We start from the raw sequence: 26235 nt of genomic DNA, 5'->3' as shown, positions 1-26235 counted from the left end.
TCTGCAATTTGATGAAAACATATCATGTTCAGAGAGCATTGTATCGCAGTATCCAAATGGTCCATGGATTGAGTAGATGGAAGTCACTTTCAGCTAAATTTTCCTAGACAGGCTGCAGGCATATCAGTTTTATAACTTTTATTCTAAAACTCTAAACTCTAAAGTCTTTGTAAATAATAAATTGATCTAACTAACATGTCTTTTATATGATGTGCCACAGGGGGAAACCAGGGTTACTTCTGAATTTCACTATCTTGAAGATTAAGTTACCAAGTATTAAAAATGCGGAGGATACGGAAAAAAATAGAGTACGAAAAACATTCAACCATGGAGAGGGTAATTTCTTAAAGGCATTCGTGGAGTACCAATCGTGACCTAGCATTGCACAATCACTCGTCTCTGATGTCAAGGCTATTCTTACTCTGACACCATGACATTCTGAATTGTAAATAGTACTTTTGAGCGGAACCAATACACCCTTACACCAATATAATATATATGATAAAGAAGCTTAGAGCTGATTATTCATGCCCATGTCTTCTCCTTGTGGTATGATTGTGCTTAATTTGTGCTAAGAAACTCTGGGTGTCACTGTTTCTGTATCATTATTCATGCCCATGTCTTCTCCTTGTGGTATGATTGTGCTTAATTTGTGCTAAGAAACTCTGGGTGTCACTGTTTCTGTATCATTTCCTAGTTTGGGTAGTTCTAAATCAAAACCAGTCCAACTACTGCTACGTTGTCATCGTACCGACTTCAAGGTTAGAACTGTCATTTTGTGGGAATGCCCAATCATAAGACGGTGCTTTGCCTCAGCCACAGACCCTCTGATGTCACCAAGCCCATCACCACATGCGGCCCGAAAAGCCTCGACTTGTTCGTTCGAACACGAACAACAAACAATGGATCAATTGTGACTAGTGCAACTGCCGATGGTGGCTTTCTCGACAATGTGTTATGAGCATGGAGGAACATGTGTTTATTGGGAATGTTCTTTGACTCATTTCTATGCAGAATGGGGGACTGGATTGTGCCTGCTGCAAGGTGTGTTATGAAATGCTTACGAGAGACAATGTAGAGTTGAAGGATGTTGTATTGACTATTGACTATTGAGATAAGGTGTTTGCAAAAGAAAGCAAAACGATCATAGGGTTCTCATTTCAACCTCACTCTCCCATTGAGAGCTGGGATCTCAGTACTCAATCTTTGAAACAAAAGAACTCAAGGAAGGCAGATCAGTAGGATCGAGTAAAGCCAAGCAAGCGGAATATGGCTTCTCCGGCCGCTCAAGCAGCAGCCAGTTCTTCATCTACATCTCTCCCACCTTTATCTACTGATCAGCCAAATCATTACACCTACGAGGTCTTCCTGAGCTTTCGGGGTGAGGATACTCGCTATGGTTTTACAGATCATTTGCACAGCGCTTTGTATGAGAAAGGAATCAAGACCTTCATTGATGATGAGCTCCGGAGAGGAGAAGAAATATCATCAGCCCTTGTCAAAGCAATTGAGGAGTCCAGAGTTTCAGTTGTCGTCTTCTCGCAAAACTATGCTTCGTCAAGGTGGTGCTTAGATGAACTGGTCAAGATACTTGAATGCAGAAAATCAAAAGGGCAAGAGGTCAGATCAGTTTTTTACAAGGTGGATCCTTCAGACGTACGATACCAGAGAGGCGCTTTCGGGAAGGCATTTGCTAAGCTTGATCAACACAAACACAAGGATAGCATGGAGAAGTGGAAAGCAGCTCTTACGGAAGCAGCAGATTTGTCTGGTTGGCCTTACAAGGATGGCGAGTATGTCTTTAATCCCTTCATAACCTTGTTAAATATAAGTTTGAAGTATTTGATATCAACATTTGGTACATATGTCTTTAAATTCTTAGGTACGAGGCCAAATTTATTAAGAAGATTGTTGGGGAGTTGTCCGCCCGAGTAGTAAACCCTTCATGTGAGTTGCACGTAGCCACACATCCAGTTGGATTAGGCTCTTGTACAAAATATGTCATCCAACTTTTACAGTTGACGAAGGAAAATGTTAATGTTCGTATGGTAGGTATATGGGGGCCTGGTGGAATAGGAAAGACCACAATTGCCAAAAATGTGTTTAATTCAATTCGCCATGAGTTTGAAGGTAGCTGTTTCTTGGAAGATGTAAGATCTAATTCAAATGGCCTAGAACAATTACAAGACAGACTTTTGTTTGATATCTCAAAGGACTCAACTTTGAAGGTGACCAGTGTTAATCAAGGAGTCGGTTTTATAAAGGCAAGGATGCGACATAAAAAGGTTCTGTTAGTTCTTGATGATGTGAGTCATTCTAGCCAATTACAGAGGTTAGCTCCGTCCCCTGAATGTTTTGGGCCAGGCAGTAGAGTTCTCATAACAACAAGAGATACACGTTTGTTAAAAGCTCATGACGTTGATGAAGTATATGAGGTCAAAATGTTAAATTATTATCGTGCTTTGGAGTTGTTTAGCTTGAATGCATTCAAAAGAATTAGACCTCCAGACGATTACCTCGAACTTGCACGACGTGCAGTAAGCTATGCCCAAGGCCTTCCATTAGCTTTGGTAGTTTTAGGCTCTCATCTGTATCGTAGAAGCAGAGAGGAGTGGAAGGCTACATTAGATAGATGTAGGGGAGAAGATCCTCATAGAGAGATAAGCGTCGTGCTCAAAATAAGTTATGATGCTCTGGGGGTAGAGTTGAAAAGACATTTTCTTGATATTGCTTGTTTCTTCAAGGGCAAGCTTGTAGATGATGTGAAACCTATACTAGATGCTTGCTATGACCTCAAATCAGTGAAGGGTATAGCACAACTCCAAGAAAAGGCCTTAATAAGAATTGATGGGAAGGGGAGTGAAGAAAGGATTTGGATGCATGACTTGATAGAAGAAATTGGTAAAGACATTGTGTATCAAGAGTCACCTGATGAACCTGGGGAGCGCAGCAGAGTGTGGAGTGCAAAAGATGCCGATCACGTACTAACAAATAATACAGTAAGTATATTAGTGATGTTTTGAATTCGGGAAACATTTTACATTGAATATAATTTCTTATTAAGACCTTGAAGATAACTTTATTGAGTGCTTCCACTAGAAATTGCTGTTCTTTTGTATCGGTTATATATTACAACCATAAATGTTTCTAGGGTAATATAATTGCTTTCTTTTACTGTAGGGGACAAATAAAATTATAGCCATCCATGGCCAGTTTTTGTGGCTATCATCTACAATATCTTTGAATGCTAAAAGTTTCTCCGAAATGAAGAGTTTGAAATATATTTCTATGGGTAAGGACTTGAAATATGAACATTTCTCTGGATGCATTGATTATATGTCCAATCAGTTGAGGTGGCTTGATTGGCCTCAATGTCCATTGCAATCCTTCCCGTCCGAGTTTTGTGCAAACAAACTTGTAAAGCTCAATATTCCTGACAGCTGGGGACTGACACGACTATGGGAAGGGCGTAAGGTACTTTGCTCTAATTTTCTACTTTATTTGAGACGTTTTTAATAAAAAGATAAAAATATCAAATAACTGTGTAGTAAAGTACTGCCTCCACTTTGTTAATCTCTTCCTTCTTCTTTTGACATGCAGAATCTTTCAGGGCTTACATGTATAAATTTAAGGGGGTGTAAATCGTTGACTCAACTCCCAGACTTCAGTAGGATCCCCTCCTTGAAAGAGTTAGATCTATCTGAGTGTATCAGTTTAGTTGAGGTTCCTGATTCCGTTGGATTTCTTGGTAACCTTGTTTCCTTGAATGTTAACCGCTGTTCTAATCTAATTATGTTTCCGAGAAAAATCCACTGGAAATCTATGAAAACTATTTCTATTAACCATTGTAAGCTTCAGGAGTTTTCAGAAGTGGGGGAAGAGCTGGATTCATTAACAAATTTGGATCTATCAGGCACTTGGATTAAAGAATTGCCTGCGTCCATTACAAATCTTATTGGCCTGGAGGAGTTGAAACTAGTGAATTGTCATGATCTTACAACTCTGCCGTCTGATATATATGAGTTGCACAATCTTAAGGTTCTTGATGTGAGTGGATGCTCAAAACTGGCTACATTTCCAGCAATTCCAATGCAGATGGATTCTTTGAGACAACTTTTTCTAGAACGTACTGATATCAGAGAATTGGACCAGTCAATTGGAAATCTCATTGGACTTGAATGGTTGTTCCTCAATGGTTGCAAAAATCTTACAACTCTACCAAGCAGCATTTACGACTTGCAAAATTTGGAGAAGCTTCATCTTTCTAACTGCTCAAAACTTGTAAGATTTCCAACAAATACCTACACTGATGATTGCTCACTATCACTTCCGAGTTTACGTTGGTTCGCCCTCAGAGGATGCAATTTATCAGATTGTGATTTCCTTATTACTCTTAATTGCTGGGAAACAATAGAGCAACTTGATCTTTCAAGAAACAATATTGTCAGTCTTCCTGACTGCATCAGGAAAAGTGGAAACTTGCGGTGGCTTTCCTTAGAGGGTTGCAAGAGACTCCGAGATATTCCAGAGCTTCCACCAAACCTAATTTACTACACAGGAGCTTCCTTCAACTTGATCAAGTCAATTCCAACGTCATGGCTTTCTTTCTCTTCTGAACCGGTATCTATTCGTCCAGCACGTGAGATGCCAAGGCTTAATTTCTTCTGAACCGGTTCACTTCCTCCGACATTTGAAAGGAACCAGTAACTGTGTTTGTCTATACCATCCACTTCAAAGTTGAGACAATAATATGATTTACGCATGTAAGTGTGAGCAAACCTCTCTGAACTTCCACCCTCCTATACATCAAACTTGAAGCTTTGCGTGTGCCAGAGCTCAACAAGAACACTTTTCAGGGTTCCGCATGAGGCAAACAAGAGGCTGATGCAGGGCTTCTTCATGGTGTTGGTCAATCTGTAAGTCCATATGTCACCTTTTTAGTTTTTTTTTTCGTTAGAATTTTCCAACGTTTCTAACTTCTGAAGCAGTAAACTATCTCCCTGATGCTGGTGTGTATTGTATTGTATGAGTGTTTGTTTCAGCATATCAAGTGTGTATATATTATGATTTATGGCATCTTAATAGTACATCTTTCAGAAATCTGTTATGTAATATCAATACAACATTGAAAAATACCTCACTTTAATAACAAAACTTATTATTCCTGTGAAACGGTTCCAGGGACAGGAGTACCCTCTACTGATACCTATGGATTTAAATGTAGGAGTATCATTAAGAGAAAGTTTAAATTTCCAGCCGAGCAACTGTTGTTCCAGAATTTTTAGCTTGAGGTGGCTTTACTTGTGGGATTGCAAGAGACTCAAAAAATTTCCGGAGCTTCCAGCAAACTCTGAGGCTCGTTGACACTGTTGATAGAAGATGATGATGAAGAAGCTTTTATGGTTTAGATGCTGATGCAGGCCCTCTCCAACTTCTTAGAATCGGTAAGTTCACATGTCATCTTATTATCTCTTTCTTTTCCATTTCTTTTTAACTTCTGAAGCAGTGAAATTATCTCCATGATACTGCTGTTGTTCTCTATGCAAGGTTGTTTCTGAATAACACGGTGTTTTAACTTCAGTTTAAGGTTTATTCCACTAATCCGACATGTTGCAGAACTCAAAACCCCGTTTAGTAAAATCATTTCAACATTTAGAATTCCCTCACTTAATATCTAGACTGGCGATTTCATCATTGTCTCGTTTATATTTAAGTTCTCAAATTGCACCCAATTTCATAAAGAAAGTCTGCTCCATGTTTGTATCCTGTCTACTTTTAGAAAAGACGTAGTAATCATGATCCTTTTGCTTGTCATCTACAGGTGAATTCCAAAGCTTTCTTTGGTGAAAGGTTACAGACGATGACTAGTGTATTATTCAATTGCACGCCTCGTCGTGCATCATTTTTTGTGAAGCCTCAAAGAATGGTGTGGATTAACTATAAAGCTACTGTGAGTGTTTTCTCTTTCTCCACTTCTATTCTATGAATTCGTAATGCAAGTTGAATTGGATGGATTAGAAGATTTTCACTTTACATAAAGGGAAACCAAAGAGAGTGGCATAGTTTGAGAAAACAGGATTGATTTATAGTTCATGTTCTTTGTTTGGTTTTTGGAGGTGAGGAGCAGCTGCTAGCCAAAGTTACAACGAATTGTTTTTTTTTTTTAAAGACATTACTGGTGAAGCTGTTGGTCGGGTTGGATTTGGCCTTTTTTGTGGATTAGTCCTAAAAGTAGAAAGTTTCCGAGCCCTGTGCACAGGTAAGCAAGTTTTCTTCTCCCCTCTTCTATCTTTTGGTTGGAATTGAGGCATTGATGCTAGCACATGATATCAGAAACATGACTATTTGCATTAACTATTTGCATCAATGCAGCAGCACATAATCAGTAGCTAGCAGCAAGCTGGACTACCATTACCAAGCTGTATTGGCAACGTAAGAAACATGACCACATTTTACTAAGTACTTATAACACGAAAGAATTCTGTTCTTAATATACGGTTGCTTTGACTGATGGAAAATATGATTTCTAATTATTCTTGAAACATTCTGACTACTTGTATTCTGTGGCAGAGATCATATGTTGTGGTTGATGAGGGTTTTCAAGAGTCATAAGCAAGTATCATGAGTCTCTTTAGAGGCTGCTCCAGGTCTGGCTCTGTCCAACATATCTATTCAGCAAAGCTGATCAATTGGTATGACCGTATGTGTCGACCTTTGAGAAAAAGAATAACAATTAATCAACATCTTAGATAAAATCAACCAGACATGCCGTCGAACCCTTTTTAAATGATTTTCTCCTTTGCACCACCAGTATGAGAACAACTTGCACAAGAAACAGTCATCTTATCTAGAACTTCACCATAGCGTAACAAATACTTCGCCATGTCAATCTCATTCGGTGTTCCTTTGAATCCCTTTATGGAAAGAGTCTTGAGCTTTTAAGCCAAACAAGTAGGCACAAACTCTGGTCGATGCGAAGCATCCGCTTCTGCGTTTGCAAAGTCTAAGACAAGAGATTCCAGATTAGGCGATTTGTTAAGCACGTCTGCTAGCCAGTTCATGGTAGTTCTCTGCTACTTCTTATTGAAAACCAGATCTAGCTTGATCAGATTACTAAAAGCATGAAGCAAATCGGGCTCAAAATCAGGAACTGAGATGGTCATATATCTGATGACACTAGAAATACCATGGAGGAACTCAGCAACACGGTCAGCAGAAGCTTCCTCAAAGTCTTGGAGTTGAACTTTGGCTTGAACTAACAAGTTTGAGTTTTCCCAATAATACCTTGACATAACATTTCCGGCAACAGAAAGGTTTTCAAGTTTCGGGGCGTCGATAAGGAAATTGCATGGCACCCCACCTTCAGCAGCACATTCATCATAATAATCATCTTGTAATTCTTGTTCTGTAATTACGCTCGTTAATGTCCTCAATTCAGGTGCAGAGATGTTGAAATTCAATCCAACATCTTCTCATAATAATATTTGTCTTTGTCATGATGTGCTTCTATAATCAACTCTTCAAGTACAGGGCGGCTACAGAAAAGATTTTCCTTTGAGGCACGGTCAGAATCATAACCAGAAGAATGATGGAGGCACATTCATTTGGGAAACAACAACCTGTCTCAGGAAGAGAATAGGTAAGATAATTTGATTCGACCATCAAAGCCACCAGTGAGTTGCAGGTAAAAACACTTGGACTCTTGGAGGCTTTTCGAAAGGACGCGACAAGCCAGGTTCATGACATTCCACACGAAAAGAAACATCAAGCTCAACAACATTAGCCTTGACCGCAGCCTGTATCCAACGATCAATAATAGAGAAATCTTCACAATGCACCCAACCAACACGAAATCTTCTCATGTCTAATGAAGAGTCGCGTAAGGCCAACACCCGATCAACGAACCTGACGAAAACACCATAGTTAATCCATGATGAAGGGTAGTCGTACATGTCGAAGTCAAGGTTGGTAATAGTCGTAATGCAACTAGTCCACAAGTTGTTCCATCTCTTAGCCAAAACGGCGGTCCGTTCATCACAGATATGTGTTCACCCAAACCAATCTTTCCCATGTTGTAGAGAAATCTTCTACAATATAATTAGGCCTCATCATTTAGCCCGCGGATCCGAAAAGCCAGCGGAGACCCGCAAGCCCGATGAGTTTTTACCATGTCCGGCCCGTGAGAAAGCCCGTCAAATCCCGCTTCCGTGGGTAGAGGGCCGGCTTAGATTAGAGGAGTGAAACCAGGCCCGGCCCGCAAGAAAGCCCGCAAGGCCTGGCCTGTAAAAACCTGTCAAATAATAAAATATTATACATACATATTTTATTAGATTTATAATAAAACTATCGCATTATGAAGAAAATATATGAAGGAAACTTCTTGGGATCGATCGACACCACCCGATATAATCGGTATATATATTTAGTGACCCTGTAAAAATTTCATCTAATTCGGACCTCGTCTGACCGTCGAAATTTTCGATAAACCGAAAACAACACTAATATGTCATAAATGAAGACCCATTACCAAAATGCGAACACCAAAAACAGTTTGCATATCTGAAATCACCTAGCTTTTCTCAATGATTGCGTGTGGTCACACCAAGAAAACTTATTTGGCAACGCCCCGGTCAATGAGGATTTTAATATGTCAAAACGCCTCTTTTTTAGTTGACCGTAGGTACGCACGGTCAAACAATGTCCAAAACAAACGAAATTTTTACTGGTTCCCTAAATATATATACTTATCACATCTACCGGTGTCAATCAACCATATTTCGAACTGGAGTTATCAATCCCTGAAGTGTCCACTAATGTATCATAACCTTTATATTAGGTTTATAATAAAACTATTGCATTATGAAACGAATATATGAAATAAACTTCTCGGGATCGATCGACACCATTCGATGAGATCGGCATATATATTTAGTGACCCTGTAAAAATTTCATCTAATTCAGACCTCGTTTGACCGTCGGAATTTCCGATAAACCGAAAACACCACTAATATGCTCTATAAGGGAGAACCCATTACAAAGATGCGAACGCCGAAAGCCGTTTCCATATCTGAAATCACCTAATTTTTGTTACCTATCGTGCGCGGTCGCACTTAGGAAACTCATTTAGCAAAGCCCCGGTCAATGTGGTTTCAATATGTCAAAACGCCTCTTTTTTAGTTGACCGTAGGTACGAACGGTCAAACCATGTCCAAAACGGATGAAATTTTTATGGGGTCCCTAAATATATATATACCAATCACATCTGCTATGTCGATCGACCATATTTCGAACTGGAGTTGGCGATCGCCTAAGTGTTCACTAATGTATCATAACCTTTATATTAGTTTTATAATAAAACTATCCCATTATGAAACGACTATATGAAAGAAACTTCTCGGAATCGATCGACACCATTTGATTTGATCGGTATATATATTTAGTGACCATTTTAAAATTTCATCCAATTCGAACCTCGTTTGACAGTCGGAATTTTCGGTAAACCAAAAATAACACTAATATACCTTAAGGGGGGACCCATTACCAAGATGCGAATGCAGAAAGTTATTTACATATTTAAAAATCACCTAATTTTGTCACCGATTGTGCGTGGTCGCAATGAGGAAACTCATTTAGCAAAGCTCTGGTCAATGAGGTTTTATTATGTCAAAACGCATCTTTTTTTGTTAACCATAGGTACAGACGGTCAAACCAAGTTCAAAACTGATGAAATTTTTACAGGGTCCCTAAATATATATATTGATCACATCTACTGGTGTCGATCGACAATATTTCGAAACTATAATTTATTTGTGATTTTTTTTGTAATAATTCTTTTATTGCTTCAAACCCTTAAATTAGAGTATTATGTTTTTTTTTTCTAATACAAGCCTGCATGGCTCGGTCTGTAAAAGCTTACAAGGCCCGCTTTAGGTGGGCGAGCTTGGATCTACATATTTGTGAAAATAACTGCCTCAGGCTGGTCCGTCACTTATTTAAATTTACTAAGGTCCGACTCGGACCCATTACTTATGTGTCGGGGCCGTTGACGCGCCTTAAATATAATATATGAGTTAATGCACATGTTGGTGATGTATCTATTTATAAAAGATCACAAAGAATTCATTTAGGTAAGTGTAAGGAACAATACTTTAAAAAAAACAACTATTCCTGTTGACCAAGGCACACATTAAAGTATATACTTTCCTTACACATAAAATCAACCAAAAACAAATGGAGAAGCTTTTTTTCTACCCCGCTAGTAAATGTACAGCTTCTGCCTCAGATTTGCATATTCCCACAGGATGCAAGACCGGTGGGACTTAGTTAGCACTCTTCCTTCATCCGACAGCATTCCAGTGATTGATCTTGGTGAAGGTGGAGCAGAAGGTCATGATCTGCATATGCTTGATCGTCTTGCCGAGAATTTGGATTTTTTTTCAGGTTACTATGGCTGCAGGCTTCAAAATCCAGCCTTTCTAGCTAGCTTCAACTTTCACCTTCTCTATCTATGTGTGCTTAACTGCTTAAAGTTATATCATCATCATTTAATTCTAAAGATTATATAGAATTATCCATTGCTACATTGACCGATTTTTACATTGGCTGCCAAGCGTATGCTAGCCCTTTCAAGTGTTAGAAAATAAGTATAAACACGAACTTATTCATAGAATTCTTAGTTATAAACAAGGCCTTAGTTATAAACAAAGCCATGACAATGACCTTATACCATAGAATTCTTCTCCAAAATTGATAGATCAATGCCAAGCAGAAGACCATCTACACAATCCTATACGATATTCATTAATCAAGCACTTCCATATTCAGCTGGTTCTATGGTCTTTCTGTTCACAACAATTGGATATGTTATGGTTGAAGTGGCATCTGTTTATTGACCAAAAAAAAAAGTGGCATCTGTTTAACATATACATAAATAGTCAGATTCTATGAATTTAAATTTGTTAATCGGTATCTGTTATTTTTTTATGTGCAAGACTTTGTGGAATTACAAACCATTATCAGATGGCCGGCTTTATGATATAGTACTTCCCTTCAATCAATATTCATCATTGTGAGATCACACTGAAAGTTTTAACACATTGGGCAAAACCAATGGAGAAGCTTGTTTCTAGCTGGTACAATAGTGCTCAACCCTTGCCTGAGAGGCTGAAACTTACATCTTCCCACTCGATGCAAGACCAGGGAAGCTTAGCACTCTTCCTTCATCTGACAACATTCCAGTGATTGATCTTAGTGGTGGTGCAGCAGAAGGTCATGATCGAACTCGAATAGTTAAGCAAATACTTGAGGCTAGCCAAGAGTTTGGATTCTTTCAGGTTATTGAGGCTGGCTTCAATATCTAGTCTTACATGTTTTTTAATTGTGCATCAACTTTTACTTACTATATAGCATATGTATGCTTATTGCATCATCCGCTTCTGAAGGTTATTCATGAATTATGCAGGTAATCAACCATGGCATATCAAAAAATTTGTTGAATGACACCATGGATGTATTCAGGGAGTTTTTTGCGTTGCCTCCAGAGGCCAAGGCAAGGTTAATCACCGAGGACCCCAATCAACTCTGCAGACTCATAACAAGTACTGGCAACTATGATAGGGAGAATCTTCATCTCTGGCGCGATGCCCTCCTACACCCTTGTCATCCTTTAGAAAAATTCATTCCACTTTGGCCTGAACAACCGCTTAAATATCGGTAAGCCTGCAATCCCTGCATGACGTATATGCTGTCATTTTAAGTAACTAAATATATATTCATGTAATGACTGCTAGAAATTTATGATATTTTCAGAGAGCATGTTGGCAAATATTCCACCGAAGTGAGGAAAGTAGTTTTGAGCATTTTGGAGTTGATCAGTGAAGGACTTGGGATCGGATATGGGCACTTTGGTGCTGCACTTAGCCAAGAGACTCTACTGTCAGTTAATTGCTATCCACCTTGCCCAGAACCAGGTTTGACATTAATACTAACTAAACACTGTGACCCAAACCTCGTCACAATACTGCTTCAAGGGGATGTACATCAGTACATGGTCTCCAAGTTTTGAAGGATGGGGAATGGATTGGTGTGGAACCTCTTCCAAACGGACTTGTGGTTAACATAGGATACCAGTTACAGGTACATCACCAAGTTTTCTTGTGCTGAAAATCATAGCAAATCAATCACTCTTCTTTACAATGGCAATGCTTTTGGTTTACTTAGGATGCAGATAATAAGTAATGGGAAGCTGAAGTGTGCTGAACATCGAGCAGTGTCGAATTCTAGTAATTCTCGGACCTCTGATGCATTTTTCATTGCACCTTCCCAAGATTGTCATGTACAACCTGCAACAGCTCTTATCAATGGAAGCAGTCCCCAACTCTATAAGTGCTTCCAATTCAAAGAGTTTCTTCAACCATTGCAAGTTGGTGTAGTGGTCTTGCCTTGTCGGGTTTTGCTCCCCAGTCTTGGTTCGACTCACGAAGCCAGCAAAAATGGCTAGGCGCCCTGCTGCAATGCAGGGCTGGACCATTTCACATGGGCCGGCGGATTAGTCTCTTGGGCCTAGAAAGCCTTTGAGGAACCGTGACTGTTAAAAAAAAAAGAGTTTCTTTCGAACTACCTAATGAAGCAGGGCAACACCGAAGTGGTACTTGAGCCTTTTAAAGTCCAAATTTAGCTAGCGGTTGATGCTGGTGGAGTGAAGTAGTGAACGATTAAGAGGGCATAAATAATCCAACATTCTTGTGACTTTGAATAATGTCTTGTTGCTTTATGTGGAATTATATCTCCTACCTAAGCCACAAGAGTCCTGGCTGTGGTAGATTCACTGCAAAAAGAGTTCAAAGATATAAGCACTTCTTATACTATTATGGTATCACACTTGTGATAAATATTTGAGGAAGCAGGAGATTACACGAGTTTAGCTCATGATGTTAATAAATACAAGTTTAAGGTAGATTAAATTGTGATTACTAGCTCCAGAGAGTTCCAAAATACAAATAGTTTGCAGAAGGGAAAACATACTATTAACTTCCCTGTCTTGCTTCAACATTAAAGATAGAATGCCCTAGTCTTCCTAATATCCTTATTCTGCAGTAGCACATGGTGTAGATGATGCTTAAACTTAACTATATAACAGTACATACCTACACAAAGACCTTACCCAAATCGACAATCTACCTCAGAAGCTGCTTCAAAGCTCACAATATAACATATTTCAGTCGCTTTTTTCTATTATCATGAACATCCCTATGTCATGTCTATTGTGTGCACGTTAGTTGAGGCTTTTTGCAAGCTTATAAGGGATGTAAAGGAAAATACGTTTGAATTTAGCCAAAAAGAATTTACATGACAAAATTTAACAAGAAAAATATAGCAAAGTAAAAGGCCTTTCACCCTTTCACGAGCTACTGTCTAATTGGGGAAAGATGGAATCAACATAGGCATGGTGCATTGGATCAGATAGCCACAGATTGGCTACATGATGATGAGATGAGGTGTTTCGGTGAACTTCTTCAATGAGCCAGACGGCAGCTTCTGCTTTACAGGGATGAATGATGGCATCCAAGGGCCTGAATTCGTCTTCACTGCCGATCCTTAGTTGGTCCCACTGTCTTAACTGAATATTGGTGAGGTAATGCAGAGGTTGTCCATAAAGCTGCTTAATGGATTTACTTAAACCCATCCATGAGGTAAATGGAATAACAGAACCACGGTGTGTTGGGATAGGGATGTGCTTCATGTAGTCCTGATACATCTCTGCCCTTCTCATCAAAGCGCCTGTAAGTTAGAGCATTTTTAGATAACTTAGGGGGTCCTATAAGGAAACAAAGCTATAAAATCAATGCAACAGCAACATAGGGAATCAACATAGCTCTAGATATAAAAAAACTTCTCAGAATGCCAGATACATGAACGTTGGTCACTCGTGTTTTTGAAATAAGTTCTCATACATTGGCAATACTCATTTAGTGAATGATAGCTCCAAATATTAGAGCAAATAACTACAACCACACCCAAACACACTTGCTGAAATATTCCCAGAAGCAAAAGATGTCAAACTACTAATCACATTCACCAAAACAAGCAGCACTGCATTTGCTTAGCTTGGATCAGGCATTTAAAAGATTGATGATTTGTCCATGGCATTAATGAAAATAATCTAAACGAGCTAAAGGGGCATGATTTTCCAGTTCTTAAGAATAAGAGTTTTTTTCACCAACAGTCCCTCAATTCTGGTGTACCTACCAATGTGATACCTCAACTCTTAATCGTACCAATGTGATACCCAGACTCTAGTATTGCTATCATTGAAGTACTTCCGTTAGTTTTTTTTTTAACTTTTCCGTTATCTTGGTGACGTGGCAGTTACGTGAGGCCCACAAAGAGGGTTAAAAGACAAAATTAACCTCATCTGAGAGGAGCAATGTTTTTCCCGCCCTTTACCTTGAGAAAGACACCCAACAATTCCAATTTTGGCGCCAATTTTCCCTCCCTACTCCTTAATTTGTGTCTCTTATCTAAACTAAAGAACTACCGCCAACCAGTCGACCACAATCTGATAAAACCTAGATCAATCTCATTTTCTATTTTTACCCTAGCACTTGTTAAACTAACAGAATAAATATAAAAATTTATATGGAACATCTCATTTCCACAATCTCATAAGAATATAAAAACACATAACTTAACGAAATTCAAATACATGTTTAAGTACCATTAGTTGCCACATTTTATGTTGATCTGCCATGATTTTTGCTTGTAAGAACTTTTAAGTACCATTAGTACAATGCTTTATCTGCTGGTATTATTCCCTCTGGCTTAACGAAATTCAACTACATGTACCATTAGTTCTTACAAGTAAAAATCATGGCAGATCAACATAAAAGGTGGCAACTAATGATACTTAAACATGTATTTGAATTTCGTTAAGTTATGTGTTTTTATTCTTATGAGATTGTGAAAATGAGATGTTCCATATAAATTTCTATATTTATTCTGTTAGTTTAACAAGTGCTAGGGTAAAAATAGAAAATGAGATTGATCTAGGTTTTATCAGATTGTGGTCGATTGGTTAGCGGTAGTTCTTTAGTTTAGATAAGAGACACAAATTAAGGAGTAGGGAGGGAAAATTGGCGCCAAAATTGGAATTGTTGGGTGTCTTTCTCAAGGTAAAGGGCGGGAAAAACATTGCTCCTCTCAGATGAGGTTAATTTTCTCTTTTAACCCTCTTTGTGGGCCTCACGTAACTGCCACGTCACCAAGATAACGGAAAAGTTAAAAAAAACTAACGGAAGTACTTCAATGATAGCAATACTAGAGTCTGGGTATCACATTGGTACGATTAAGAGTTGAGGTATCACATTGGTAGGTACACCAGAGTTGAGGGACTGTTGGTGAAAAAAACTCTAAGAATAAATTTCTCCAAACTTACAAGTGAAGACATTAATGGGAAAGTTACTGGTTACAAGCTCAATCGGACTACAGAATCATTGATACTCTATGAAGAAACATACATCGATGCGGGTGCAAAGTCACAAATAATTCTGAATTACAGTACAATTTAACTACTGTTGAGTAATTTCAGCAAGAAAAGGCTCTATTGTGCAAGTACCTTCAGATGTTAACTGCTTGCTATCATCATACTCAGTGGTGACTTCCATCTCTGCATCTGAGGAAGACGAGTCATCTGATGATATAACATCAACCGTTATGGGTTCATTTGATGGATATGGCCTCTTCATGATCTATAAACTGTAAACCTGTATACAAGACTAACTTAGAATTCGCATCAATAGGACATCAAACAAAACCGTAAGCAGATAAGCTACTCATTCTATTCAATCATAACCTACACATCTTTCTTCTTGCCATTATATAAAACCAAACAGATAAATCTAACATGAACCAGAGCCACTCACACTCTAGACACAACAATTCTTCTCTATCCTCATAGTTCATACAAAAAGATTTCTTGAACTCATCAATCAACTCATCTCTGCGCATTTGCCTAATCCAATTTGCATGCAGCTTTGTAAACATCCAACAACCACAAAAATTCTTTCATCCAAATCACAAAGAAAGAAACAAACTTTCTGGGTTATCTGTTTATGGGTCTTTACCCAAAATCGGAAAAGAAAAATAACCCAGTTCCCAGAAAGCTTTAGAACACAAGAATTACCCAGAAAGCAAGAACAAGAAACGAGTCAAAATTAGCAGAGAAAGATAAAAAGAGAGAGTGACTGACCTTGTGAAAAAGAGAATTGAGTGTGCTGCTGTTCTTGCTGTTGGGTCAAAGAGTGAGACTGTGAGCATGTGGCAGAAAGATGAAAGCAATTTAGCTATAAAAGGCGCAGTTGCCAATTTCACCAACACGCCGCAGCGAAATTACCCCACCAATGGTGTTAAGGTCAAAAACACTGACGCCATTAGTGGACCTTCACCAGCGGCTCTTACTCACATAGCGTGCTTTGTTTTTGTGATTTGTGCGTTGTGACGTGTGAGTTAACAGAGCCTTTAACTCATGGAAAATTATTCAATGCACAAAGTGCAAAACTGACTCATAGAAAATTTGACTTTAAGTATACATGATTTAGTAGTGTTGTTAGTTTGCGGTGGATTTCTCATGCTTTGGTAAATTGGACCCTTTTGATTTTCACTTTGACGATAATGATTTTTTATTATTTTGATCACATGTTTGTTTGTGATATAATCATCTCATGATATATTAAGTGAAAGGAGTTTTGAAATGCATTGTTTTGATGTTATTTCATCTATTAACGTACATTGTTGTGCATCTCAATTTTGATATAGAGATTGTATGATAATATTGGTAGTGTGCATCAGTTTAGTAGCTCATCTTTTTTTTTTTACTTGTTATTCCATTTGCATCATCATTTAGGGCAAATATAAGGGTTGTGGTCTGTAGTTAGTGTAACTCATGATGCTACACATTTTTTATTTAGCCATGTACTCAATCAGCCTATTGTAGGAAGAATGATAAAAGATCAAGTAATAGAAGAATTAAGTTGATGTTGCATTATTTATAGTAGTAATCATAAATATATTTAGCAGTTGCTCTCATAGCATTTTAAGTCTTGAAATGTATGCCTTCAAAAATGTGAATGAACTATTATTTCATTTCGAAGAAAGAAGGTTAGGAAGAAGATGTCGCTTCCGTAAGATATCAATCATCTTGCTTCCACTCTCATTACAAGAATAAAGGCATCAATTATGGTTCTTCCAGAACTCACACTATAGAAAAGCCTTCAAATCCAGTTGCAAGAGGAATGGAAAAAATCAAGTAATAGAAGAACTAAGTTGAGGCCACATTGAAAATAATTGTGTTCTTATTCAACCAAAAAAAAAAAGAACAAAATATACAGTTGAAATGTTTTTAAATCTAATGAATGGAAACAATTCATATTATAAACTACCCTTCTTTCTATTGGTTTTTGTGGTCTGGTAGGCATTACATCGAACACCTTAGATGCAGGCATGCAGCAAACTGAAAATATGAAACATCAAAGAGTCAAGTAGACCATATAGACCAAGACATTGGAACTTTTATATAGTGGTATGCAGGAGTGCAACTTTCATATAGAAGTTGAAGCCAGCTGCTGTTTGAGTTTGAGTGTATATATTGAAAACGCCCGTTTTTTTTTTCTCCAAACAGGTGTAGGCCTATACTTTGTTTACTGGTTGAATAGAGTTGGACATGCTTGATTGATCATAAATTTAGAAAGCTGTTAATGAGTAACTCTCAGAAGTTGGTTACTTCTTTTCAATGAAATAATTTTAGTTGATTAATGCACATCGGAATACATTTGGTCATATTATCAGTCTAATCATTTTCATTTTAAGATAAACGCAAATTTAGAAGGATTCCTAAACGTCAACTGAAACTTCCATGCTAACAAATCAAATATATTGAAAATGCATAAACGAGATGATAGTAAATGAGCAGAAGAGTGGGTAGAAGACTTTACAATTTTTTTTCCTTTTTTATATATATTGAACGTTACATAGGCACTCTACAAAAATATCATACATAAAATGATAAAATATCATACATTGTCTGACAAAAACTACCCCTGACAAAAGAGAATAATTGCCCACGCAAGCTGATCAGAATAATATATCTCTCATTCTTTCACTCAATTCTATACTACTCCCCTTAAATAGAAGTTCCAAAATGGCACCTGCTTCCCCATGTGAGCCACTGCCTGTAAAATCTTCTCTGTATATGTATCCTGGCCAATACAACTCATACATCTTCATCACGACAAGCACTCCCAACCATTTTTACACATATGTAGCACTTCATAGAAGCCGAAGCAAACAATCCCATTTTCCTTAAACTGGTCCTAGACAACCAATGTTTTACCAGTGCTTCGTTATTCTTTTATTTCCCACTTCTATTTTAAATCCATTCTTTTTCCTTTAGCCACTTTAACTTAGATTCTGTACAGTACTATAGTAATATGCCTCTGATAATACTTGCACAAAAGCCCTATTGACGATACCAATTCTATTAAAATGACCCTAAACTAAGACACAGCTTGATAATCAGCTTTATCACCTTGCATGTTACCTGTAAGAAATTATATGTAACATCCCAGGTTTTGAACTCTCCCGTATAGCCATATCAGCATGAAGAATTGAAAATACTTATAGAAAATAAAAACAAAAATCAGAAAATAATATGCATATAACACTAACACACTCACACAAACCAGTTGGCAATAAATCTCCATACAAGTAGAAACATAATGGGAAGGCAACACAACCAAAAACCAGCAGTACTTTGCCGACCGGTTTCTCTCCTCTTTACTTCTCTTGCAGACTTCGTCTCAGATGCCAGGCCGGCAGGCCCTCTCTGTGTGTACTGATTCAAAAGAAAAAGAATGGAAGCGACACGTAGAAGAAAAGGCGCAACAAAACCCAACACCTGGCAACCCGACCCGTTTCCTTATTTACCACCTATAGCGCGTCTAATATATAGTGAATATACAGGGTGGTGTTATTGCCCGGCTACCCGCTGCAGTTGCAATGGAAATGTCGAACGCCGCCGAGTACACAAAAAATATAGAACTCAAAAGATTTGGCATTCATAGACATATATAAGGCAGTTAATAACCAACCAGATTACACAATAAATTGGCATTCATACCCATATGAAACATTAGATATTATTTCGATCACCAAAAATGTAACCAAAATTTTGAAGTTGTCCACAACATTAAGAAAACTACGGAAGTCCGTACTAGTAAACTAGTTCGGCAATACCACATAAAACATAAACAGCCTTCATTAGGAACCTCTCACTATCACAGATGCAATCAAGAAACTTCTTGATATCCTTGTTTTGGACATGACCAATTCAGGCGTCTAGATTTATAAATTTTTTTAAATTATTAAATGCTTCCTCGTTCAACTCTTCTGGCCACACCTTTGTAAAGATTTCCGGATCTCGGATCTCTTCCTTTGCTTGGTAAAACTCCTCGGCTTTGACCCCTGAAAACAAGTATGGCAGCGTAAAACAACATTTCAACATAGATGAGTAAAAATAATTTGCAAAATTTATGTCTTACTAATTCTACACTGCGTGCATTCGACCCCAAATTCCGATACAACGCTGGTGATATTTTTCTACAAAATAATAGTTGACCCATTGGGTTAAGATATCAGTATCATTTGGATGAAAATAACAAATAATAGCAACTAAGCAAGATTCAAACTAAAGAAATCATAGTATTACCTATAATTCTAGTTTAAAATGAGAACAAAGTTACTAAACTCTTATTTACATAAAATCTTACCAACAACAATTCACATATTTTCAACATCAGATAAGGAAGACAAACATACTTGTATATGTTGTTCGAGCTTTTCAATACACTCAAGAGAGCTGTCTATAATTTCAGAGCACATGATGGTATGAGCATATGAAAGCACGCGTTTGAAAGGACGGCCACCACATCTTCTGGAGACATAAAGGGGCTCGACAATCTGCATCAACGAAAGGAAATGGAAATAGAAACTTTCAGTGTCCCATTTTTAAGTCAAACCATTACATTAAAGCTCACCATTATCAGTTTAAGAATGTGAAATCCCACCGTTAGGTGGATAACACCATTAGCGTACACCCTCTGGCCATCCACGATAAAGTGTATGAACTCTGGTAGATGAAAGACCTCCTCTTTGAGTGAATATATGAAAGCAACTTTGTCAACTAGTGGAATTAAAAAATGAGACCCAGCGTGCAGTGCCCGATGGTATTCCCTAAAGCGCTCAATCACATAAGCTTTATCTTCCGGCACAGTAAGATGACCCCAATTCTTTGGAAGATCAAACTTAGGGTAGCTGCACATAATTGTCAATTGAATTATTGGGAAAGCTTTATCTATACCAAACTGACCCTAAATCCTATCTTGGTACTTTCAGGCAAGCCTCAGATTTGAACATAATATTTAGAAATTATTTCAGAAATAACATTGTTACTCAATATAGCAATTTAATAGATGCTACTGTTGGAGATGATCTTAACAAGACCAACGCTAAATCCTAGCACCCACCGAAATCAGAAATTCAGAATTACGTGATACTTGTAAAATCAGAAATTACCTGTATTCAGGCAAGTGTCGGAGGTATTCATAAAAAAAAGGCGGGGTGGGCGCAATCGAGTGGCTGCGGAGGAGCGAATTGCAGGTGGTCATGGTCCGGAGCGTCGCCGCCGGCGACTGAGAGTGGCGGAGGGATCTCACGGCGTTGAGCGAGCAGAGCTTGATGAAGTTGTTCATCTTGATTAGACGGGGAGGTCTGTATAACCGAAGAAGAAAAGAAGAGAATAGCGGCGGATGTTCAGACCTGGACTAAAAAATAGCCACCCAGTAGTTAAACGAACACCGGAGATATGTTTCTCACGATATATGAGCATATATATATATATATATATATATAGGCATTACATAGATGAATCCCGGAATATCAGGAATCTTAATCAAGTACAAAAATGTAAATCTATTTCAATGAGGAAACCTAATTAGATTAAGACACATAAGGCAAGAAAGTACTTCATCCGAACACTCCCCTTGTACCCAAAATCGGAAAAGAAAAGAACCCAGTTCCCAGAAAGCTTTAGAACACAAGAAGTACCCAGAAAGCAAGAACAAGAAACGAGTCAAAATTAGCTGAGAAAGAGAAAAAGAGAGAGGGACTGACCTTGTGAAAAAGAGAAAGAGAATTGCTGCTGTTCTTGTTGTTGGGTGAGAATGTGACAGCGGCGCAGTGCCAATTTCACCAACACGCCGCAGTTATTTCTTGTTTCAATTCATGTAAGTTTTTTTTATTTTGTGGCGAATGGCTAGGAATTATGAAATAGTTGGCACCATCTTTTTTCTTACACGAAGAAAGGTTTGAAGCTCTAGTAGTAAAATGCGAAATGGTATCCGACAGATATTCGTTGCAAATGATTGCTTAAGAGTATACCCCCATCCTTGCCCTACAAGTCAAGACATGTACATGACATAAGTCTATTTTTTTTTTTAAATCAAATCCAGGTTTCTAAGGTGATATTATGCTTCAACGCTATGAGCCTATGACCTCGGGTCATTTGTTTGTATTTCACTTAAATCATTCACAGATAATCCTTAACACGAAATAATAAGTGAAAAAGAAAATCTAAGACTTGGAGAGATTTAACATTTGATTTCTTTTAAGCCTCAAATGGAGGTCCATGAGTCACAAAAACCTTTGATAGCTTCATCCAGTGGAGGTGTAAAACCTCAATCATTTCTACTAAAAAGCAAATTGGTAGTCTGGTAGGGTTTAAGAATGCCCCAAAATGGTTAAATTTGTCATTTTCATAAAACCTTCTCCTTCGTTTCGTTTTATAAAGCTTTGCTCCCTCCTTCATTAGTTTTATGACACTTTTGCCCTCACCCGAAAATGCTCACAAGGCTGCACAATCTCAAGCTCCATTCAACTTCAAAAACCCACATCAATTCCCTGCGTCACTTCCTAAACCCTCTCTGCACCACACTCGACCCAACCCATGTCCAACCCGAGTCACCGGAGCTTCCAACCTGGGTCAAGTTCGTACTCCAACCACCCAAAACTCCCACCTTCTTCTTCTTCTTCCGACAACGACGACTTCGTCATCCCTTCTCTGGCCAACTGGATCGAGACCCACAACCTAAACCACCCCGCCAAACCCCCCAAGCCCTCAACTTTCGACTCCGACTGCCTCCAGAGCATCAGTACAATCCTCAAACTCCGGTACCCCTCGCCGGAAAACGCAGCCGACGCGTTGGAAAGATTCGATTTTGAGGTGTCCAGTGAACACTCTTTTCGGATTGAGGAAAGATGTTGTGGCATTGAACACTCTTTTGAGTGCATTGGTGAAGGAGAGGAGTGTTGAGCTTGCACAAGAAGCTTTCTTGGAGTTAAAGGAAGCTATATCGGTGAATGATCATAGTTTTAATGTTCTGATACATGGGTGGATGTTACTAGGAGCTCAATGGAGGAGATGGAGAGGCAAGGTTTTCGCCCGGATTTTCAAGCCGGTAGGCTTAGGGATGTTCAAGAAGTGGTCGAGGACATGGAAAAGCAGGGTGTAAAAGCGGATGTTATATCCTAACACCCTGATTTCTTGTGCTTGCGAGCATTCGCAGGAAGAGGGTGCTCTCAAGTTGCTGAAGGAAATGGATGAGGATTCGTGCAAGCCGGATGTTCAGACATATGCCCCATTGTTGAAGATGTGCTGCAGAAAGAAGAGGATGAAGGTGCTCTACTTTTTGTTAGACCACATGTTTATGAATGACATAAGTATCGATGCTGGAACCTATGCGCTCTTGGTACGTGGGATGTGCAAGAATGGTAAACTCAAAAACGCTTGTGCCTTGTTTGAGGAGATGGTACTGAAGGGATTTGTTCCCAAGGACAGCACATACAAGATGTTGATAGAGGAATTACGGGAGAAGAGTATGGAGGAAAGGAAGAAGGATATTGAGAAGTTGATGTTGCAGGCAAAAGAGAAAGGCAACGAAACTCCTCCTGAAACAATATAATGGTTACCATTAGCAACTATACATTCTGATAAAGGCAAAAATATGAAACAAATGAGACGCGACAAGCTTTTCTTGAAAGATTGGAGCTTATTAATCTGAGAACTTGATTGAAGGTGAAGATCTCAAAGAATTCAGTGTTTTCTGAAGCATCTGCATGATCTAACTGAGCAGAGAAGGGAATGAATAGATCAATAGGGGATGATAAGTGTCTCATATATATATAGGGTCTGGCTTTTTGGGACAACAGGGATTTTAAGGGTAGTATGTGAGCCTAATATCTTGACCTTGGGATCGTGCATTTGCAGACCAAATCTCTAGAAACTCTTCAATCAACCTACAATATTGAAGTAGAGTGAACAATGAACATCAAGCAAGCAAGAACCAAGAAATCAATGTGAATTGCAGGTAAGCTCACATGTGGCAGATGGACCTCTGTGAAGATGCCAGCTCTCGGTCTGGGAATGACTTGTAATAACCCGAATTTTTAGAAACTAAATGTCGAGTTTTTTTTTAAATGTTAAACTTGTGAAATTAATTCAAGACGACAATTGGAGGTTTGCAACATTTCAAAACAAAAACGGAAACGTTCTCGGATCGTTTAATTAGAAAACGTAACGTTACCGCAACGTATAGATCGACTTTTATTCCGTCGCTCGGTTGCAAAAACTTCCTTCACGAAAGTCGTAGAGCTCATCGATACGAATTTGTGGACACGTCATGCGTTCGAATCAGACGTCGGATGCAAAAGTTATTAACGTCTGAAGTTCGTTTCCGATTTTGGAAATAGTATAAAAGGAAGGAGAGGAGATTAAAAATCAGAAAATCAGATTTTTTCTAAAAATCAGATCGGGGTACTGTTCACCCGAGCTCGGATACTGTTCACCCGACCCAAAAACCTTCTCTGGCCGATTTCTCCACCATCCGACGTCGCCTGGTGTCGTGCCACCTATCAAACTGACGGGCTCGACGAGCTCCATCTTTTGGATTACGCCTTGCACTCCGGCGACAACCACACACGGTGTAGCAACCGCCGGAAGTTACTGCTGTGGCGGCGCCTCCTCCTCCGGCCACCATGGCTCAAGATTCTTGGGGGGTTTTGCTTGTCTCAGTCCCAGCAACATTCCCACAAAAGGAATCGAGCCAAATCGAAGTGTAAGTACCCGAATCAAAATTTCAATTTCTAGGGTTTGTGAATAGTGCCGATTTCATGTTCTTCGTTGTTTGGACTGTTTAGACTCGGATTTAGACCTTGGTGTCAACTAGGAAGTTGTTGAAAATGTTGTTTAGGTTGTGGTGGTGAAATTTGGTGATGATTGGTGGCGTCGGTGAACAGTAACGCCGAATGAATAGCAACTGGGAATAGTAACTCCGCATGAATAGTGATCTGCAACAGTAACTGTGAATAGTGATCTGTAACAGTAAATGTGAACAGTATCATGGTACAACATTAACTTTGAACAGTGTTTTGGTAAAACAGTAACTGTAAACAGTGATTAGTAAACATGAACAGTGTTCCGTGAACAATGTTTTATGAACAACATTTAGCTGTGCTGAACTCGTCACCTGATATTTTAAGTATCATTTTCTAAGCATTTATCGTGCTATTAGGTGACTGACGAAACGAGTGAGGAAATTACTTTCAGGGTCGTGGAAGTTGCACGCAGGAAAGAAGGTGAGTAAAATCTCACTTATTTACGAATTTACCCTTGCGGTGATTCCAAGATTTTTGCAAGAGTTTTTAATATTGAATTACGACACGTATACAATATAGTGGATTACGTATATATCGTATAAATGGTAATAAGTACATATATATATAGTTTGCTATATTATATACTGTTATGAATTCATTGGAATTGGTCATTTCAAATGACGAGAATTAAATGTTGAGCATGTGATGTGATTTTTGTACAATATGAGGTGTGATTATTGTACGTGGTTTTAACATGAGTTTGTTAAAATGTTTTGTCTTCGGACGAGTTTTTGTCTTCGGACGTGTTTATGAAATATGACATGTATACGATATAATGGATTATATATATATTGTATAAATGGTAAATATGTACATATATATATAGTTTGCTATATAATATACTGTTATGATTTTATCGTGATTTATGTCATTTCGATGACGAGATTTAAATATCGAGCATGTGATTTTGATTTGTACAATATGATGTGAGATTATTGTACGTGATTTTAACATTGAGTTTGTTAAAATATTGATTTGTCTTCGGACATGATTTTTGGTACAATATGATGTGAGATTATTGTACGTGATTTTAACATTGAGATTGTTAAAATGTTGATTTGTCTTCGGACATGATTTTTGGTACAATATGATGTGAGATTATTGTACGTGATTTTTAACATTGAGATTGTTAAAATGTTGATTTGTCTTCGGACGTGATTGGTACAATATGATGTGAGATTATTGTACGTGTTTGGCAAGTCGGAACCTAGCCTTTGGCCAGGCGAAAGTTACGATACAGTTAGAGCTCTAGTCTGTCTGCCTTAGTACTGCATGTGAGGTAACGGGTGGTTATCTGCTCATGGGTACTCAGATTGTTTTGGATGTTGGGTAGCGGGTGGCTATCCAACGTCGGCGGTGTATTACGAGAGGGGTAACAGATGTGTACCAGCGTTCTTGGTACCCGTAATATAAATGCATTTGGGTAACCAGAAGGGTTACTTAATTTCTCATGAGCGTTTTATTTCATATTTCTTTGGGACAACTAGATGGGCCGTCCACTGACTCATGAGTGCATTTATATTTGTTTGATTTGTGAATTTTCGTATATATTGATATGCGAGTTATATATTTTCATTTTACTCATACGAGCTGTAAAGCTTACCGGGTTTGTATTTACAATCCCGGTGCACCAATTCGATGGTGTAGTGGATAACTCCGCAGGTGTGGATTAGCGGGAATTGACGGACCACTCAGAGGACTTGAAGTTATTTATCTCCAGCTTATGTGAGGATTTTGTGTGACTATCTTGTGAGGATTATACATTTCCATTTGTTATAATGTTGAATTATAATTTGGTTGTAATAATCGGTTTGACTGAGTTGTATTTTGAACTCAGAGATGATCCGCTGTGGCATTTTAAATGATTTCGATTTCATCGAGATTGTTTGGTCTTTAACGACTTTGAAATTTTGA

At 38.4% G+C, this 26235-nt stretch overlaps 3 protein-coding genes, 1 long non-coding RNA gene and 1 pseudogene across 11 annotated transcripts; 4 read left to right on the top strand and 1 right to left on the bottom strand.

Annotated features, from left to right (window-relative positions):
- The first annotated feature begins 1130 nt into the window (after positions 1-1130).
- LOC126791134 (disease resistance protein RPV1-like) lies at positions 1131-7417 on the top strand. The gene is made up of 10 exons (XM_050517540.1): positions 1131-1793; positions 1883-2999; positions 3181-3474; positions 3601-4763; positions 4857-4916; positions 5182-5444; positions 5822-5950; positions 6117-6259; positions 6373-6432; positions 6571-7417. The coding sequence occupies exons 1-4, from the start codon at positions 1270-1272 to the stop codon at positions 4666-4668; spliced, it is 3003 nt and encodes a 1000-aa protein (XP_050373497.1). The 5' UTR covers positions 1131-1269; the 3' UTR covers positions 4669-4763; positions 4857-4916; positions 5182-5444; positions 5822-5950; positions 6117-6259; positions 6373-6432; positions 6571-7417.
- Positions 7418-11109: 3692 nt separating this feature from the next.
- LOC126790286 (flavanone 3-dioxygenase 2-like) lies at positions 11110-12889 on the top strand (annotated as a pseudogene).
- Positions 12890-13262: 373 nt separating this feature from the next.
- On the bottom strand, positions 13263-21367 carry LOC126790285 (protein RDM1). Of its 8 annotated transcripts, none has more exons than XM_050516465.1 (6): positions 21223-21367; positions 20626-20868; positions 20118-20364; positions 19870-20010; positions 19593-19650; positions 19166-19515 (listed from the first exon to the last, which is right to left on the bottom strand). In XM_050516465.1, the coding sequence occupies exons 2-6, from the start codon at positions 20799-20801 to the stop codon at positions 19382-19384; spliced, it is 756 nt and encodes a 251-aa protein (XP_050372422.1). In that variant the 5' UTR covers positions 20802-20868; positions 21223-21367; the 3' UTR covers positions 19166-19381. The 8 variants fall into 8 exon arrangements, with proteins under 8 accessions (XP_050372427.1, XP_050372430.1, XP_050372429.1 ...); XM_050516467.1 differs by having other exon boundaries at positions 20626-20820; XM_050516466.1 differs by lacking the exon at positions 21223-21367 and adding an exon at positions 21099-21202.
- A 576-nt stretch (positions 21368-21943) lies between these two features.
- On the top strand, positions 21944-23241 carry LOC126791772 (pentatricopeptide repeat-containing protein At3g22670, mitochondrial-like). Its single transcript, XM_050518245.1, is given in 5 exon segments — positions 21944-22100; positions 22102-22341; positions 22343-22500; positions 22503-22635; positions 22637-23241. Coding segments are annotated over 5 exon segments (1116 nt in total). The 5' UTR covers positions 21944-21948; the 3' UTR covers positions 23070-23241.
- An 857-nt stretch (positions 23242-24098) lies between these two features.
- LOC126791619 (uncharacterized) lies at positions 24099-26073 on the top strand. Its single transcript, XR_007671836.1, has 3 exons — positions 24099-24221; positions 24678-24741; positions 25969-26073. It is a non-coding gene; the product is annotated as an uncharacterized LOC126791619 (long non-coding RNA).
- The last annotated feature ends 162 nt before the right edge of the window (positions 26074-26235 follow it).

Source organism: Argentina anserina, chromosome 4 (assembly GCF_933775445.1).
Source record: "Argentina anserina chromosome 4, drPotAnse1.1, whole genome shotgun sequence".
Classification (NCBI taxonomy): domain Eukaryota; kingdom Viridiplantae; phylum Streptophyta; class Magnoliopsida; order Rosales; family Rosaceae; genus Argentina; species Argentina anserina.
The sequence above is the reverse complement of the archived record's forward strand: the minus strand, read 5'-3'. Positions and strand labels throughout refer to the sequence as shown.